This window comes from Podarcis muralis, chromosome 5, assembly GCF_964188315.1.
Source record: "Podarcis muralis chromosome 5, rPodMur119.hap1.1, whole genome shotgun sequence".
Classification (NCBI taxonomy): Eukaryota; Metazoa; Chordata; class Lepidosauria; order Squamata; family Lacertidae; genus Podarcis; species Podarcis muralis.
Genome location: NC_135659.1, coordinates 99845655 through 99865011, shown reverse-complemented (window position 1 = coordinate 99865011; position 19357 = coordinate 99845655). Strand labels below are relative to the sequence as shown.

Genomic DNA, 19357 nt, shown 5'->3' with positions numbered 1-19357 from the left:
ACGGAATGAAAATTCTGCTCTCTCCTCACAAGTTATCTAGAAGGTCTTTGAGAGGAGGACTTTGCTTCCTCACTTTTGACCTTAGGATGGGGGTAGGTGGGCTTCCCTGAAAGCTCCTCCCTTTCCCATGAAAACCCCAGAACCTTCTGGTGCAGTGGGACATGGGGGGCAGAGAAGAACACTGCTCCGGATCCCACCCCATCACTTCAAACACACGGTTTGAGGCATTTTATGGCTTGGTGACGCAGGTGGCGCTGTGGGTTAAAGCCTCAGCACCTAGGACTTGCCGATCGAAAGGTCGGCGGTTCGAATCCCTGCGGCGGTGTGCGCTCCTGTCGTTCGGTCCCAGCGCCTGCCAACCTAGCAGTTCGAAAGCACCTTCGGGTGCAAGTAGATAAATAGGGACCGCTTACTAGCGGGAAGGTAAACGGTGTTCCGTGTGCTGCGCTGGCTTGCCAGAGCAGCTTTGTCACGCTGGCCACGTGACCCGGACGTGTCTGCGGACAGCACTGGCTCCCGGCCTATAGAGTGAGATGAGCGCACAACCCTAGAGTCTGGCAAGACTGGCCCGTACGGGCAGGGGTACCTTTACCTTTACCTTTACCTTTTTATGGCTTGGTGAGGATTAGTGTTGAGATTTCATAGAGATTTGAGGCTTTGCCTCCTCTTTGGCTTCCCACTGCCTCAGAAAGACTTGTGGGCCCCGCAAGCCTCCTGTAACCTTCCTGCTTCTCCCCCAAATTTATTCTGCATAAAAGAGTTTGCTGGATGAGGCCAAGGGCCCATCTAGTCCAGCCTCCTGTTCTCACAGTGCCCCATCAGGTGCCCCTTAGAGAAGCCTGCAAGCAGGATCTGAGCATATTATTATTATTATTATTATTATTAGTACCCCGCTCATCTGGCTGGGTTTCCCAGGCACTCTGGGCGGCTTCCAACAAAGATTAAAAATACGTTAAAATGTCACACATTAAAGCCTTCTCTTAACAGGGCTGCCTTCGGATGTCTTCTAAATGTCAGGTAGTTGTTTATCTCTTGGACATCTGGTGGGAGGGCGTTCCACAGGGCGGGTGCCACCACCGAGAAGGCCCTCTGCCTGGTTCCCTGTAGCTTGGCTTCTCACAATGAGGGAACCGCCAGAAGGCCCTCTGCACTGGACCTCAGTGTCCGGGCAGAGTCCTCTCCCCTCCTGTGGTTTCCAGAAACTGGGGTTCAGAAGACTTACTGTCTCCAGTGTGGAGGCAGCACAGAGCCATCCTGGCTAGGAGCCCTTGATAGCCCCCTTCTGCATGAATTTGTCTCAAACTTCTTTCAAAGCCATCTAGGTTGGTGGTCATCACAGTTCATCTCTCTTTGCTCTCTGCCTCTGAAGCCACTTATCAAAACCAACTTCTCTCCTTCTCTTCTGCAAGGGGGGGGGGGGAGAGAATCCTCTACATCTGAGGGAGGGAGGGAGCAAGGCCGCCTGAGGGGTCCCAGCTGCAAGGATCGAGCCAAGCGCTCAGACTGTCACTCAGTCGAAAGGGGAAAGGGCTGGGTGGGTGGGTGTGCCGAGGGGGAGCAGATCTATTAATTCCTCTGTTTTCTGGACCTGATCCCTTCTGTCTGCAATGAGGCAGAGCCAGGCGGTTTTCCTAACCGCATCGGCTCCCCAGCCCCACACACTCCCTTTCCAAACAGCTGCTAATGATCTCTGCATCCCTCAGCCCCTCTCTCGGTGCCAAACTTTTGTTCCGAGCGGCAAGCTGTGCGTGAGAAAGGGGATCCTCTTCCCAGGCAGGGAGAGGAGGAGGAGGAGGAGGAGGAGGGAACCTGCTTCATCTTGCAAACTGAGAAGCAGGAGCCCTGGCTGGCAGGCCTAAGAACATAAGGAGAGCTGGCCGCTGGATCAGGCCCATGGCCCATCTAGTCCACAATCCTGTTTTCACAGGGGCCAACCAGGTGCCAGTTACAGGAAGCCCACAAGCAAGACCTGAGCACAACAACAGCTTCCCCTCCAGCAGATTCCAGCAACTCCAACGGCTACAGCTTTGTCCATAGTGACTGAGCTGAGCAACTGTTGAAGAAGAAACAGCCGACAATGCCATATCCTCCAGCATTTCTCCAATGAAAATAGGGAGCTTCCAACATACAGAAGAACATCGGACATTTAAAAACTTCCCCATACAGGTCTGCCTTCAGATGTCTTCTAAAGTTTGTATAGTTACTTATCTCCTTGGCTCGGGGGTCGCATAACTCCCTAACCTCCAGCATTTCTATGTTGAAAATAGGGACGTCCAAAGGAAAAGAGATGGGATGTGGGTGGCACTGTGGGTTAAACCACAGAGCCTAGGACTTGGCGATCAGAAGGTCGGCGGTTCGAATCCCTGCGACGGGGTGAGCTCCCATTGCTCGGTCCCTGCTCCTGCCCACCTAGCAGTTCGAAAGCATGTCAAAGTGCAAGTAGATAAATAGGTACCGCTCAGGCGGGAAGGTAATCGGCGTTTCCGTGTGCTGCTCTGGTTCGCCAGAAGCGGCTTAGTCATGCTGGCCACATGACCCAGAAGCTGTACGCCGGCTCCCTCGGCCAATAAAGCGAGATGAGCGCCGCAACCCCAGAGTCGGTCACGACTGGACCTAATGGTCTGGGGTCCCTTTACCTTTACCTTTAAGGAAAAGAGGGACATTCCAGCATCAAATGAGAAACTGGGGCAACTTCTGTAAATCCAGGGCTGACCCTGGAAAACAGGGACACTTGGAGGGTCTGCAAGGATGCAGTACCACAGAGTTGGGTTGGAGCACTCATAAAATCAATATCCACACTTATATTTTGCTCTGTGCTTTCTAGGCAAAGGTCCTGTGCTTTAAAGCTCTGTGTCTGAGTGCTCTTCACACCTCCCCCCCCAGCAAAAACCTGCTCTTTAAAGCTGAAGCACAACTCAAGACGATTCCATTTCTCCACGGATTGCCGTTTGCTCCGATTCCGCGGCAAAGAGTGGGTTTCGCAGTGAAAGCTCCGGGGCAAAAAATGAGAGCTAGGATAGAGAACTTTGAAGCACTGACCTGCCTGGGAAGCACAGAGGGAAGGTAGGTGTGGATAAGCCCATAGACTCATAGAATGGAGGTTAGAAGGAACCTCATCTAGTCCAAACCCTTTCAAAGCAGGAATCCCAGACACATGGCCGCCACCAAACCTCTGTTTAAAAACCTCCAGCGAAGGAATGCTACATCAGCACCTCCTCTGGTACAAACCGAGGCAGGACGATATGTGTGGAGGGCAGGAGAATCATAGAATTGTAGAGCTGGAAGGGGACACCAAGGGCCATCTAGACCAACCCCCTGCAATGCAAGGATCACAGGCACAGAATCCCTGACCTAGCGGCCCTGCCACCACCTCTCTTTAAGAGCCTTCAATGAAGGAAACTCCACCCCCTTCCAAGGTGGTCCTTTTCACTCTCAAACTGTTCCCACCAACAGAAAGTTCTTCCAAATGTTGAGTCAGAATCTCCTTCCTTGTCATTTGAATCCATTAGCTGGAGCCCTCCCCTCTTGGAGCAGCAGAAAGCAAGCTTGCTCCATCTTCCATCTGACCTTCAGATATTTGAAGACGGGTGTCACATTACCTCTCATGTCTTGTCCAGGCTAAACATACCCAATGCCCTCCGTCCGCAAGATCCCGGTCCAAATCAACATTTTTGAACCAATATATAAATATGTGCAACAGGCAAAGGTGTCTCTTTAACCGGCCGAGCGAGGTCAAGTGAGGTCAGGCAATTCTCCGCCATGGGGGAAGCACCTAAAAGTTTGCACATCTTGAGAAGCCCCTGCACCTCCAACCCTTTGCCCAGGGTGACATTACTGGCAACTAGAGGTTCTCCAAGGAATCACACACTTTCTCCTGCACTGATTGAATTCCTGACACTTCACCCATGACAGGTACAAAGGAACACAGGTGGCTGCCTTATCATGAGTCAGGCCATTGCTCCACCCAGTTCAGTATTGTCTACCCTGACTGGCAGCAGCTGTCCGGGGTTTCAGGCAGCGAAATCTCCCAACCCTTTCCAGAGATGCTGGTGAGGAGCGATCCTGGGGCCTCCTGCCACTGAGCCAGGGCCCCTCCCCAAGTCCAGAGATGTCCAACGGCTTCAGGAATGATGCTTTGACTCAGCCCAGCAACCACAAGGAATCTTGTTGGATCCAAAGGCCTGCTGACTGTGGCCCCATCTCAGATGCCACTTTGCTGAAGCGGAGCAGAGGCGACCTTGCTGGCCTCACCTCTTGTCCCAAAACACCAGGGGGCACCCCTGGCGTGAACACAACTGCTTAAAAACTCCCTCATCATCAGCTTCCCATCTCCGTCAATTCCCACGGAAGGTCCGCAGGCTTTGCAAAGTCTACACCCAACAGCTGCTGGGAAACCAACGAAATGCCCCGTCTGACTAAGAAGGTCCTCCAACCGCTCCGGACCGGCTGTCTTTTGAAGGAGCAGGTGGTTGCAGGGACCTTATTTAGAGCAGCCTCGTTCCATAGGACAGGCACCTGAAGCTCTGGAAAGCTCTCAGAACAAGAAGAGAATCATAGAATCGGAGAAGTGTAGAGGGTCATCTAGTCAAAGGTCATCAAGAGAAAGCGGACCTCTTGATCATTCCAAATGCCGAGTCATAGAATCACAGAAGGGGTCCCAAGGGTAAGCTAGCCCAACCCCCTGGAATGTAGGAATCACAGCTAAAAAGTCCCTGACAGGTGGCCCTCCGACCCCGGTTTAAACACCTCCTATGAAGGAGAGAAAAGGGACGCGGGTGGCGCTGTGGGTTAAAGCACAGAGCCTAGGACTTGCCGATCAGAAGGTCGGCGGTTCGAATCCCCGTGACGGGGTGAGCTCCCGTTGCTCGGTCACTGCTCCTGCCAACCTAGCAGTTCGAAAGCACGTTAAAGTGCAAGTAGATAAATAGGCACCGCTCCGGCGGGAAGGTAAACGGTGTTTCCGTGCGCTGCTCTGGTTCACCAGAAGCGGCTTAGTCATGCTGGCCACATGAACCGGAAGCTGTACGCCGGCTCCCTCGGCCAGCAAAGCGAGATGAGCGCTACAACCCCAGAGTCGGGCACGACTGGACCTAATGGTCAGGGGTCCCTTTACCTTTACCATTTATGAAGGAGAGACTACCACCTTCCCAGGAAGCCCATTCCACGGCCGAACAGCCACAAGGACAATCTGTATCCTACACTGATCCCAATTCCTCCACACCCCCTTATTTAAAGAAGCAAACCCGTAGCCTGGAGCAGAAGCCCCCTCCTCCCTCCCTGCTGCCCCATCTTAGCTGCCCCACAAGGTCGACAGAGAGCCGAAAGAGGAGGGTCTCACGGTGTGGCCGAGCCAGGGAGAAACTAAACAGCCACAGACGATGCCCTTCGGATTACCATGGTTCCCTCGGAAGCGACGCTGGAGGGGGCAGAGAAGCGAGGGGGGCACCAAGTCCCAGCGCCGCCGCCGCCCCCCCCCCCCCCGCAAAGAAACCTCCTGGATCACTTGTTGGCCAACTCCTTGCTGCTGCGTCTGGGTCTCGCGTCAAGCTCCTTCCCAGCCATCGGGGCTGCTGGGCTTGTCTTCTGCGGTGGGGGCACCACGACGGACCCCAGGTGTGCCCCACACACCCCACGGAGACAGCGGGGAGGCCTCAGGCCAGCTTGCAAGCCCTCCAGCCTCAACCCTGCCAGAGTCCAGCGCCACTGTTTGCTCCTCTCCAAACTTCTCCCATCCTTCGCGTCTTGCAAAAGAAAAAGGAGCCCGCTCTCTCTAGCTGCGAGGGGGAGGGATTGAGGAGTGGAAAGGAGGAGAAAAGACGTGGGGGGGGAGGCTGTCTGAGCTTTAAAAAGCTCCCTCTCTCTCTCTCTCTTTCCCTGGCTGGCGTTGCTGGAGAGGCTCTCGCAGAGCAATGCCAGAGCCAGCGAACAGCGGTCCTCTTTGTGCCCAGCGGCAGAGGCCCTGCCCCGTAGCCAGACAGGCCTGGAACCAGCTGCAGGGTGCCCAGGAAGGCTTGGGGGGGTGCAGGATCCAGCCATGATGTCACACGGGCCCTTTGCACCTGGGATCAAAGCCGCAAGGTCAACGGGCCAGGGAAACCATCGCCCTCCTTCCAGCCTTGTTTCTGTCCAGCAGTCCTTTTGCGCGCGCGCGCGCGCGCACAAACCCAATTCCTCGCAGCGGTTTCTTTTCTCTCCTTGCGCTCTGAAAGGGGCCTGCCAGCCGCAGAGGCCTGTCAATGGGGCAGCTAAGCTTAAGGGGGCCCTCTCCCCCCCCCCTTTCCTTTCTAAGGAGGTGACGGCATCCCCTTCCCCAGCTCTTGGATGCAGAAGAACTCAGGGGAGCAAAATAAGCTGGGTGGGAAGTGGGGAATCAAGGAGGATGCAGATCTCCACCGGTCCACACGCAGCACCCCAATTATTTTATTTTTTTGCTTCCAAATGCACATTTTCCAAGACGGAGGCCTCTTTCGTGCCGCACTCAGAGGTAGCCGCGGCAGCTAAAAAAGCCAATGCAATTCTGGGCCGCATCAATAGGAGTATAGCATCTAGATCAAGGGGAGTAATAGTGCCACTGTATTCTGCTCTGGTCAGACCTCACCTGGAGTACTGTGTCCAGTTCTGGGCACCACAGTTCAAGAAGGACACTGACAAACTGGAACGTGTCCAGAGGAGGGCAACCAAAATGGTCAAAGGCCTGGAAACGATGCCTTATGAGGAACGGCTAAGGGAGCTGGGCATGTTTAGCCTGGAGAAGAGGAGGTTAAGGGGTGATATGATAGCCATGTTCAAATATATAAAGGGATGTCACATAGAGGAGGGAGAAAGGTTGTTTTCTGCTGCTCCAGAGAAGCGGACACGGAGCAATGGATCCAAACTACAAGAAAGAAGATTCCACCTAAACATTAGGAAGAACTTCCTGACAGTAAGAGCTGTTCGACAGTGGGATTTGCTGCCAAGGAGTGTGGTGGAGTCTCCTTCTTTGGAGGTCTTTAAGCAGAGGCTTGACAACCATATGTCAGGAGTGCTCTGATGGTGTTTCCTGCTTGGCAGGGGGTTGGACTCGATGGCCCTTGGGGTCTATTCCAACTCTATGATTCTATGATTCAGAGGTGTTTCTGAGCCTCTCAGACTGGGCTTGTGTAGAATTCATGGAGGAGAGGCTGTCGGTGGCTCCTAGCCAGGACTCCACAGTCAGAGGGAACAAGGCTCCTGAATCCCAATTGCTGGAAACTTCTGGAGTCGGGGAGAGGCTCTTGCGCTCGGATCCTGTTTGCAGGTTTCCAACATGCACCGGGCCGGCCTCTGTGAGAACAGGATGCTGGACCAGACGGGCCATTGGCCTCATCCAGCAAGCCCTTCTTATGTTCATTCCTAACTTCAGCAGACCCTCCAAGTGCCCCTATTTCCCAGGGACGTCCCTGATTTAGAGAACCCGTCCCGGTTTCTAATCTGATCCTGGAATGTTACGCTTTTCCTTAGAATATCCCAGTTTTCACTGGAGAAACGTTGGAGGGTATGGAGTTATCTGACCACTGAGCTGCCTGAAGGCAATCTTGTATAGGGAAGGGTTTTTTGTTTAATGTTTTATTATGTTTTATATAAGTTGGAAGCTTCCCAGAGTGGCTGGGGCAACTCAGTCAGATGTGTGGGGTAGAAATAGTAAATCATTATGGAATGGGACATCCCTATTTCATCAGAGAAATGTTGGATGGTATGCTTCAGTTTTCATTTAGTTATTTTGGGGTTGATCCCGTGTATGTGTGTGTGTGTGTGTGTATCTATCTATCATCTATCTATCTCACACACATCCATATAGATATTTCCCCCCCCCCCTACTTTTGGAAGCCATGGGTTCCCCTAACTGGCCAATTCTCTCTCTCTCTCTCTCTCTCTCTCTCTCTCTCTCTCTCTCTCGTGCACAGTGTTGTTTTGGCCACATAAGGATGCATTTGTCATTAGTAGCAGAGATGGATGGATCAATCTATATTTGGTTCATTTCAGTTTCCTACGTCTTCATTCAGAGATACGTTCCATCGTTTTCTGCATCTGTCAGCATTTTTTTAAAATAAAAAGCTGCATGAAAATTTGCATTAGGTTCACACACGTGTTTTGTGTTTAGAAAACACACGTTTTGTGCACATTAAATCATTTGAACACGTTAGCCATAAGTGTGTGTGTGCGTGCATGGGTGTTCATGTATATTTCAGTACTTATTACTTCAGAAGGTGCAGGTTAAGTTTGTTACCTAGAAAGTGTGGCCAGAATAAGACCCTCAAGCATAATTGTTTGTTGATTACATTTACATATCACCTTTTCTTCCAAGGAACTCAAGATAATGTAATCTCACTGTGTAACCTCACTGTATACAAGTTGTACAAGTGACAATAAAGTATTTCAATTTCAATTCAATTTCAAGATGCTTTACATTATTCTCCGCTCCTTGTTTTGTCCCACAACAACCCTAGGAGGCAGGTCAGGCTGAAAGTGGCAGTGACTGGCCCAAGGTCATTCAGCGAGCTTCGTGGCAGAGTAGGGAATCGAACCCTGGTCTACCAGGCCACAGCCCAGCGCTCTCCCCACTATCCCACACTCCTTATCATTCTAATTATTAGTGCATGGGATACATTCCAACTCTGTGCATGTGCAGGGACCCCACAGTCTCCAGAGCTGGTGCCTGGCTTGCAAGTCGAATCTTAATAATAATAATAAATTTTATTTATACCCTGCCCTCCCTGGCCAGAGCTGGGCTTAGGGCGGCTAACACCAGTAAAATCACAGTAAAAACGTAATGGGGGGAAGGGAACCAATTTAAAATACAGGTTAAAATGCAATTTAAAATGCAGCCTCATTTTAATAGTAGCCAATAGATCAAGACCATAAGGGGAGGGAAACACAAGGGTCAGACTGAGTCCAAGCCAAAGGCCAGGCGGAACAGCTCTGTCTTGCAGGCCCTGTGGAAAGGCGTCAAGTCTGTCACTTGTGACAGAGCGTTCCACCAAGTCGGGGCCAGTGCTGAAAAGGCCCTGGCCCAGGTTGAGACCAGTCTAACCACCTTGTGACCTGGGACCTCCAAAGTGTTGTCATTTGTGGACCTTAAGGTCCTCCGCGGGGCATACCAGGAGAGGCGGTCCTGTAGGTACAAGGGTCCTAAGCCGCAGTCTTGAGCCACGTTCGCCCATCTTTTCTGACTCAAGTGAAGAGTTGAGATGAGGGTCTCTGCTGCCCACCCCTCCCTCATCTCCCACCCACTCTGCTCAGCCCCCACCCCTGCTGCTCCGCACAGCTGCCTAGGGCAACCCTCTGCATGGCTTTTCAGCTTCTTTGGAGAAGCACAGAGTCCCCATTCACAGATGCAGAGGAGCTTGTGAGGCCCCGTCCCAAGAGCCTCCTCAGAAGTCACCAACCCCATTTCTTATATCTTATTCTATTATTATTTTTTGCCAGTCGCCCCTGCCCCTGCGCTCTGGGCACCCATTGTATCTCAGGTTGCCTCTCCAGACATCATGTCACTGAGCGGAAGCGCTGGATGGGGTCAAGGGGGAGAGGAGGGTCTCGGGATGAGCGGGTGGGCAAGGAGGGAACAGGGAGGTTTTTATGGGAGAGGCTGACATCAGGGCGTGTGACACAGAGCAAGGGGAGAGCCTCTGAATATGCCTTTCAGTGGGGAAGATATTTCTGAAACACAGGTGGGGGGTTCCCTAGGCTGTGCCATCTGTTCCAAGATGGTTTGGACCTTGCATTCTGTTGAAAATAGTGATTTACCCCATACTACTAAGCACATGTGGGACGCGGGTGGCACTGTGGGTTAAACCACAGAGCCTAGGACTTGCCGATCAGAAGGTCAGCGGTTCGAATCCCCGCGACGGGGTGAGCTCCCATTGTTCGGTCCCTGCTCCTGCCAACCTAGCAGTTCGAAAGCACGCCAGTGCAAGTAGATAAATAGGCACCACTCCGGCGGGAAGGTAAATGGCGTTTCCGTGCGCTGCTCTGGTTCACCAGAATTGGCTTAGTCCTGCTGGCCACATGACCCAGAAGCTGTACGCCGGCTCCCTCGGCCAGTAAAGCGAGATGAGCGCCGCAACCCCAGAGTCGGCCACGACTGGACCTAATGGTCAGGGGTCCCTTTACCTTTACCTTACTAAGCACATAAGCTGAGCCCTGCTGAATCCACTGCAGGCATGACTTGGGCGCTGAACTCTATGCTCTGATAGCTTCCAAACTGGATTACCACAATATGGTCTACATGGAGCTGCCCTTGAAGATGACCTGGAAACTTTAGTTGCTACAAAATGCATCAGCCATATTACCAGACGGGTGTGATGGCCTGGGATTCCGATTCTGAGAGCGAACCGGAGGAATCCCAGCCTGCACAGGAGTCCCCGCCTCCAGGGCCGGCTGAACTGGGGCAAGGCCTAGATTCTGAGGAGCCTGCACCTGTGCCAGATCCTCAGGAGCAGGCACCAGGTGAATCCATTCTGGCCCCAGAGGTGCTTGAGGACTCAGTGTCTACAGGTGAGCTTCCCCTGGGACCCAGTAACCCTTCAGCCTCTCCTGAACTGCAGAGGCTTAGGGCAGAGAGGCGAAGGGAACTGGTGTCTCCCAGGAGGAGTGCTCGCCTTAAGGCCAGGAGAGGCGGGGCTTCTGGGGCCCGGGACCGCCCCTGGCCTCAGAGAAGATAAAGGCCAGTCAGCCCGGTCCCAGGTTGCGGGAGCAACGTCGTTATTGAAGAGCTGTTTCGGCCAGCATCCAGTCCTGTTCCTCCAGTGTTCCTGTTCCCCGCCCGGCTTCCTGCTTCTGACCTTCCAGCATTCCTGTTCCCCACCCGGCTCCCTGCTTCTGATCTTTGAGTGTTCCTGTCCCGGCCCGGCTCCCTGTTTCGGACCTCGCCTCGCACCTTGTGGACTATTACCAGGCTAGTGACTCAGGACTGAACTTTGACTACGTTAACAGTAACCTTCCCCCCGGGACCAGCACAACGGGGTTCCATTTAGATCGCATATAACCATACCCTCCAACATCTGGGTGGTCCAATTCGGGACACTCATTTTTTGGGTCCTGAGCTCTCGCAGGAGCCAACTGACTTGCGCCAGAGCACCAGACCAAAAGAACAGGACGTTCCAAGATCCAATGGGAAGCCAGAAATGACTCCTGTAATTCTGAGATGTCCCACTTAAATCAGGATGGCTGAACAATATGATATATCCCTTTTTAAAAGGAGCTGTGTTGGTTGCCAGTTTGTTTCTGGGACTAATTCAAGCTGCTCATATAGGTATTTGTGTTGGTTCAAGGAGAAAGATCCATGAAAGGAGAATTTCTGCAGATGTCAAGATCCAAGTCTGGGGCAAGTACTCTTTGGTGACAGAACCCCAGCAGAGATTTAAAACCAGCAAAATGAAGTGTGAAAATCTAGGCTGTAAAACCTTTAAGATGTGCCCTTTCAAGTGAGTTCCAAAATTGCCCCTTTTAAAAGTTCCTTCCAAAGTTTCCCTCTTCCCACAGCATAGGAAAAGACGGCACATTTGGTTTACTTACAAACTCTCCAAAGGTCAGATTTGTGTGCTTTTCCATACATCAGTCAGAAAAGCTGCACGGGCTTAGTTACGAAATGGCAAACATTCCTAGAACTATTGGTATAGGAACACAAAAGAGGCTGGTGTGAGCCATGTGTCTGGAAGGAGTAGCTCAGAGCTCCTCACATGCTGAGCTTCTCTGGTAGACTAGGGATACAACAATAGGCTTGATTACCTAGCTCCCTGCAATGTGAAGGGGACACAGCTAAGCCCAGCAAGACAGCTTACTCTATGGTCTTAACCCCTTCATGCATTAATTAACCCTACCATTTAAAGCCCTAAATGACTCAGGTCTCAAATACCCTGAGTACCACTTCTTTCCCTATAGACCAGGGATGTCCAACTTCCAAGAGACTGTGATCTACTCCCACTAAAGAAAGCTGGCAGTGATCTACCATTGTATTGACAAAAGTTGTTGATCAGAGTTGAGCTTTTTTGTTTTTTAGGAGGAACGATCAGGGTCACGCCATCGACCATGATCGACCAGTAGGACATCCCTGCTATAGACCCTCTTGGGTGCTGAGATGGGCAGAAGGGGCCCTCTTGGTTGTTCCTCCACCTCCAGAGGCTCAGGGGTGGTGGCCCAGCGGGAGAGGCTCTTCATCTTGTGCCTGTGATGGCCTGGGACTCGGGCTTGGAATCAGAACCAGAGGAGTCTCAGTCCGCACCGGATCCTTTGCCTCAGGCATCATCTGAACCAAGTCTGGGGCCTGGCCCTGAAGAACCCCAGTCTGCACAGGTTCTCCTGCAACAAGCTGGGCCGAGTCAGGGGCCTGAGCCTGCCCTGGTTCCAGATGCGGGGATGACCTCGTTGCCTCCAGCTGGGCCATCACTTACAGCTGCTCCACTCCTGGTTGGGTTGGGGGAGGCTGAGGCGGCCTCTGGGTCTAGTAACCCATTGACGTCTCCCGAGCTGCAGAGACTCAGGTCTGAGAGAAGGAGAGACCTGAGTACTCGCAGGAGGAGTGCTTGTCTTCGGGCGAAACAGGGAGGTGAGTCGCCGGGGGATCAGGACCAGCTGTTACCCCGACAGAGATAAAAGGCTGTCTGACCCCGCCCCAGGTTGTGGAAACAACATTGCTGTTTGCTAGAACCTGCCTGAGATCCTGTGCCTGATCTAGGCTGGTTTCCTGCCTTGGCCCTGTCGGACTGACTCCTCACGGAATCCTTGGATTCGGGACCAGACCTGGACTGTGTTGCTCAGGTTACCCCCGGGCCCAGCACACACCATCGGTCAGGATTGACTGGGGACACACCACGATCAACCAGTAGGACATCCCTGCTATAGACCCTCTTGGGTGCTGAGATGGGCAGAAGGGGCCCTCTTGGTTGTTCCTCCACCTCCAGAGGCTCAGGGGTGGTGGCCCAGGGGGAGAGGCTCTTTATCTTGTGCCTTCATTGTGCAACTTCCAGAGGACACTGAAGACATGGCATAACTAATCTATGGAACTCCTCCTATAAGAGGCAGCAATGGACACCAACCCAAATGGTTTTGAAAGAGGATTAGGAAAATTCATGGAAGAGAGGGCTATTGGTGGCTTCTGAATCCCAGTTGATGGAAACCGCAGGAGGCGAGAGGGGTCTTGTGTTCGAATCCTGCTTGTGGGCTTCCCATGACTGTGAGGACAGGGTGCTGGACTAAATGGGCCATTGGCCCGATCCAGCAAGCTCTTCTTACGTTCTTAATCATTCTCATGCCTCAAGTGCAGGGGGTTGGACTAGATGACCCCTGGGTCCCTTCCAACTCCCTGATTCTGTCTCTGTGTGTCACGGTCCAGTTCACGGGCGATCAAAGTCCCAGCTGGGGACGTTGGGACCGGGGGCAAGATGGCGGGGTGGGAGCAGGAACGGGGGTCCAGAGGCCAGGAGTCAGGAAGCCAAGAGTCCGAGGGTCAGAGAGCTGGGAGTCAGGAAGCCAAGGGTCCAAGGATCAAGAAGCAGGGAGTCAAGAAGTCAGGGGTCCGAGGATCAAGAAGCAGGGAGTCAAGAAGCCGAGGTTCAAGGATCAGGAAGCAAGAAGCCAAACGCAGCAAGGCAGGGAACGTGTTGCTGTGGCAAAGGGCTGAAGGGAAATGCTGGCCTTATATCCCTTCCCGGCTCTTGCCACCAGGTGCTGTGAGTTACCAATCGGCCTCTCCAGAACACACTTAGGAAGGCCCCAGTCCTGCAGAGTCCTATTGGTCACAGGGCCTGGCTCCTGCACGCACTCCTGACACTGTGGTCCAGCAGCAAGTCTGGATGAGGGCTGATCTGCAAAGGATGGTCTTCTCCTTGCCCTTCTGTACTCTCTGCCTTCATATGGGCATATTCCCCCCTCCGTCCAGCTTGGGCTTCCTGTTCTCTGTGTTCCAGCTGCCTGCTGACGCTTGCTCCTCCTTCAGACACATGGACGCCATCCCAGGCATCCCTCTGGGGTCAGGCTGGCCTTGGGGGGAGGAGAGCCCCAAGCTGCAGCTGGGAAAACAGAAGCAAGGCAGGTGCTGCTGACCTCCTCCCCAACCATCCTTGGCCTCCACTTGGCCTGCTGTGTCTTCCTTTATATATATATATATATATATATATACATACATTTTTATTAGTTTTTTTAACATATCATCTCCAACAGTCATACAACATAACTTCTCATCTTATACAATATTTTTTAGACTTCCATCAACACCTCTGATGATTTTCCGTTCTTTATCACTTATTCTGCATTTCTTAATTTCTCTTACTCTTAATTATCATTAACTAATGGTTCTCCTCATAGTCTTCCTTGAAATATTTCAATTAATCATCCTTACAAAACTTCTTGCAATCCTACTAGCGTGATCTGTTCATTACAATTGCTTTTCAAATAGTTCAAATATTTACTCCAGTCTTCTAAGAATCTCTGGTCCCGCAGGTTTCGAATCCTTCCTGTTAATTTATCCAATTCTGACTTCCCTCGGCTCCTCTCTCTGGTTTATCAACAAATGTTATTCTCTACATGTTATAAAATTGTGTAGATCCTTAATTTATCTAACTAAAATGTTTGTGAGTGTTTATTCAAAACCTGCCAAGGAGTCCAGTTTGTTTTGTTGCTTCTTTAAATACTTTGTAAAGCGTTCCCATTCATCTTTAAAGTCAAAGTTATCCTTGTCCCGTAGTTTGTGTGTCAATTTTGCCAATTCTGCAAAATTGGAGGGGTGGAGGGGTGGGTGGGTTATTTTATGGGGGATTCACACAGATTCTCATCCACCGAACGCCTAGCCTCCAACAGTCCGTCATATTTTTGCAGAGCAAACCGAAGAGAAGTTCAGCTAGAGAATATCAATGTTGCATAGGGAAAATAATCTGTCTCCTTAGCTATGTAGCTGGGGCAACCCAGTCAGATGGGTGGGGTGCAAATAAAATTATGATGATGATGATGATGATGATGATGTGTGGGGAGTGATTGTTCCATAATAATAATAATAATAATAATTTTATTATTTATATCCCTCCCATCTGGCTGGGTTTCCCCAGCTACTCTGGGCGGCTTATAGTGTTAAAAACGTAATAAAACAGCAAACATTAAAGAACAGACTATTTTATGCAGACTATAAATAAAGCAATAAATCAATAGAAAGCCACAACAACCAGTTTACAGTTATAACCAAATTTTATAAACTGCCAGCCCCAACTAAACATTTAACCAACCCCAAAACAATAAAACAACAACAACAGAGGAACCAAAATTGAAAACCCCGCAAATTAAAAACCTTCGGGAGCGATGGCAAGAAGGTGCCCCTCCTACTGCAATGCAGAGAACTTGTGGACGACATGGGAGGTGTGCAAAATGCGCATTTTGCAAGAGTTTTCAGTGGATTATTTGTTTTAAATCAGGGATTGCAAACAGAGAATGATTCCCACCCACCCAGATCACATTTGCGATTTATGGCTCAGAGGAGACGTCTCCCGTGTCATGGCTGACCCTTCTGCTATAAACAACGGCGGCTCAGCTCTTGAGCAATGGATCCGTTTGTTCTCTTCCCACGCAGCCCAGGCCAGGGCTTTGGGGTGGACAGGGGCTCTCTGGAGGCTTGCTGGATGGAGCAAGGAAAGCTGTGATCCTGCTCTCCCCCCAACTTCCGGCCTCTTCCCCCGAAGAAGAAACAAATGCTTCTTAAAAAGATGATCCGTCTTCTCATTCCTTCCACTTTCCAGGCAGTTTTTGGAAGCAGAAGAAAAGCTGCTCCTGGACGCTTTTGGCAAAGCCCCGCTTCTGTCAATAGAGATGGCTCTGCCCCAAGAAGCAAGGTCAACACGAGACAGGGATAGGTCCCTTCGCAACATCTGCAGGAGGGGTGCTATTCCACCCAGGAAGATGGAATGAGAAGGTAAATTGGTGCAGTGATGGCGATAAGTTCCAGTCTGGTCCTGTTCACCTTGGCAGATGCCACTGAGGTGTGTTTGTGTGCGCATATTTTTCCAAGTGTGGGGGGTTCAATCCAGATGATGCCCCAAGTCTCTTCCAATTCTTGGGGTCCTGCACACAGGGAGGGGGAGATCCAACAGGAATTTGCTGAACTGGACAGATAAGGGTGTTGTTGTTTTCTTGTAAGACCTTAAAGGTAAAGGGACCCCTGACCGTTAAGTCCAGTCGTGGCCGACTCTGGGGTTGCGGTGCTCATCTCACTTTACTGGCCGAGGGAGCCGGCGTACAGCTTCTGGGTAATGTGGCCAGCAGGACTAAGCCGCTTCTGGCGAACCAGAGCAGCACATGGAAACGCCGTTTACCTTCCCGACGGAGCGGTACCTATTTATCTTCTTGCACTTTGACATGCTTTCGAACTGCTCGCGGGAATTTGAACCGCAGACCTTCTGATCGGCAAGCCCTAGGTTCTGTGGTTTAACCCTTAGCTGCCCACTTAAGTGTCCTCATCAGCATCCCAAAATACAGTGGTACCTCGGGTTAAGTACTTAATTCATTCCGGACGTCTGTACTTAACCTGAAACTGTTCTTAACCTGAAGCACCACTTTAGCTAATGGGGCCTCCTGCTGCCGCTGGGCCCCCGGAGCATGATTTCTGTTCTCAGCCTGAAGCAAAGTTCTTAACCTGAAGCACTATTTCTGGGTTAGCAGGGTCTGTAACCTGAAGTGTATGTAACCTGAAGCGTATGTAACCCGAGGTACCACTGTAATGAGCCAGGTTGCAAGAGCTACAGCTAAGGGATTGGGCCCTGCAGGCTAATGGGGGGGCTTACTCCACCCACCCACCCACCCTCTCCTGGCTGCTAGGTAAGAGAACAAGAGCCAGAGAACTTTGTTGGAGCTGAGCTGGAAGCTGGAGACACAGAGGCCAGCTTGCTCTGTACTGGATCCAAAGCTGCGATTAACCGAGAAGCAAGATTTGCTGGGGTGTTGGTGCTGTGAGCCAACTGTACTCAGAATGGTCGGGATCTGAAATGGAAAAAAGTATCTAATAAGAATATATGTGTATATATACACTACAGTCTGCACTGCTCTTCATCTGAAGGAAACAGAACCTGGGTAACTGCCTGGAACCTCTGGAGTCTCTCACGGCTTGAAGATGGGGCAAGTGTGTAAAAATACATTTTCAATGGGTATTGAAAGATCTACATTGGCTTCCAGTACATTTCCGAGCACAATTCAAAGTGTTGGTGCTGACCTTTAAAGCCCTAAACGGTCTCGGCCCAGTATATCTGAAGGAGCGTCTCCACTCCCATCGTTCTGCCCGGACCCTGAGGTCCAGCGCCGAGGGCCTTCTGGTGGTTCCCTCATTGCGAGGTTACAGGGAACCAGACAGAGGGCCTTCTCGGTATTGGCAACCGCCCTGTGGAACGCCCTCCCACCAGATGTCAAAGAGAACAACAACTGCCAGACTTTTAGAAGACATCTGAAGGCAGCCCTGTTTAGGGAAGCGTTTAATGTTTAATAGACTATTGTATTTTAATAGTTTGTTGGAAGCTGCCCAGAGTGGCTGGGGAAACCCAGCCAGATGGGTGGCGTATAAATAATAGATTATTATTATTATTATTATTATTATTATTATTATTATTATTACTACGTGTGTAGCCGCCCTTCTGCCACGTCACTCAAGGCAGTCTACCATTTCAAAATGTTTTATTTCATTAGAATGCTGAAGGTTGCCTGGGGTGGAGGACGGTGTGCTGAGGTGAACTGCAGAAAGGCCCTCCTCTCCATGGAAGGGAAGATCTGTGGTCCACTTGTCTCTGCTGCCCCAGCTGAGAAGCAGAAAGAAAAATGCCTCCAGATAGTAAAAGCCTGTTTCTGAGAGGTGAAGTGTGGGGTGGGCACAACCCAAGCTGTGCAAATCCCTCTGAAATCTCTCTGAAAACAAAGCCATTGTCTGTCTGCAGACTTCCTTGCACAGGCACACTTCTTTATATAGCTGTGGGTCATGCATAGCAGGGGGCTGGACCCCCATTGAAGCCCCTTCCTGTGGGAATGTTCTGGGGTGCAGGAGAGGATATATTGACTAATTATATCCTTATCCAACTTGTGCTAACAAGTTTCCAAAATATCAGCAGAGTTTATAAACATTCCCCCTTTAAGTACGCAACGGTAACGTGTGCACAGGTTCGCTAGAACCTCTATAATAATTACCCTGGTAATTTCCCCTTTAGTTCCCTCTTAAAATACAAGACACGACACAGTCTTCATAAAAGTATAAAAGAGTTTACTCACATTCTGTTCACAATGTGATCCCAGAAGGCACAGCTTAAAAAGGTTACATACATTTAGAATCTATCTTGTAGCAAAATAGTCCTTATCTCCTCTCTTGGCTGGGAGCCAAGAGAGCATCCTTAGATGTTGCTTCATCGAAGGAAAATGGCAGAGAGAGAGAGGGTCTGCCTGCCCTGTGCTTTTGTCATTACCTGCACAGGTGAGGCCACACCCACCTCTGGTCACATGCGGAGGAAGTCTGTCCCCAGGAAGTTTACCTGCTTGCTGGACAGACATCCCCCCCATGTTCTAGCATGTACACTCTAGGAATGTTGTCATTGACTGCTCCTGTGTTTACATCCCACACTTCCAACTCTAGGACTCCACGATTCTTTTTGGGAGAGATTTGAGCAACATCCTTTGGCCTACAATCCACAGTCCCTAATCCCAGAGGGAGGGAGGGGGGTGAATTGTGGTTACTTAATGCTAAGGAAAAGCTACTCTGCAAACTCTCTGGCCAGAACTCCTCTGACATGATTTTTTATCTCCTCGCAGACACAGATAAGTATGTGACCTGGCATCTAGCACTCTTTGCAACTGCTGCTAGGAAAATTAGAGCAAATTATATAGCCAAAGTGGCAAGCGGGTGGCGCTGTGGATTAAACCACAGAGCCTAGGGCTTGCCAATCAGAAGGTCAGCGGTTCGAATCCCCATGATGGGGTGAGCTCCCGTTGCTCGGTCCCTGCTCCTGCCCACCTAGCAGTTCGAAAGCACGTCAAAAGTGCAAGTAGATAAATAGGTACCACTCCGGCGGGAAGGTAAACGGCGTTTCGGCGAGCTGCTCTGGTTCGCCAGAAGCGGCTTAGTCATGCTGGCTACAGCTGTACTCCGGCTCCCTCAGCCAATAAAGCGAGATGAGCGCTGCAACCCCAGAGTCGGCCACGACTGGACCTAATGGTCAGGGGTCCCAGTGTGGAGTAGTGGTTAAGAGCAGTAGTCTCGTAATCTGGGGAACCGGGTTCGCTTCCCCGCTCCTCCACATGCAGCTGCTGGGTGAACTTGGGCCAGTCACACTTCTCTGAAGTCTCTCAGCCCCACTCACCTCACAGAGTGTTTGTTGTGGGGGAGGAAGGG

The 19357-nt window shown here is 51.1% G+C and overlaps 2 protein-coding genes and 1 long non-coding RNA gene across 5 annotated transcripts in view; 2 read left to right on the top strand and 1 right to left on the bottom strand.

Annotated features, from left to right (window-relative positions):
- Positions 1 to 6148, bottom strand: part of KIAA1755 (KIAA1755 ortholog) — a 31676-nt gene extending 25528 nt beyond the window's left edge. Inside the window, exon 1 of one of the 2 annotated variants that reach the window (XM_077929477.1) lies at positions 5395 to 6148. In XM_077929477.1, coding sequence (XP_077785603.1) covers positions 5395 to 5397 — 3 coding nt within the window. In that variant the 5' untranslated portion in view covers positions 5398 to 6148. The remainder of the gene's footprint in view (positions 1 to 5394) is intronic. The other variant, XM_077929476.1, reaches the window with a different exon arrangement.
- Positions 1 to 19357, top strand: part of LOC144327873 (uncharacterized) — a 98861-nt gene that overhangs the window by 40242 nt on the left and 39262 nt on the right. The window lies entirely within an intron of this gene.
- Positions 15888 to 19357, top strand: part of CDK5RAP1 (CDK5RAP1 mitochondrial tRNA methylthiotransferase) — a 36852-nt gene continuing 33382 nt past the window's right edge. For both annotated transcript variants that reach the window (XR_013393053.1, XM_028735640.2), the window contains exon 1: positions 15888 to 15910. Coding sequence is in view for 1 of the 2 variants with exons in the window: in XM_028735640.2 (XP_028591473.2) it covers positions 15903 to 15910 (8 nt within the window). In the remaining variant the exon portion in view is untranslated. The remainder of the gene's footprint in view (positions 15911 to 19357) is intronic.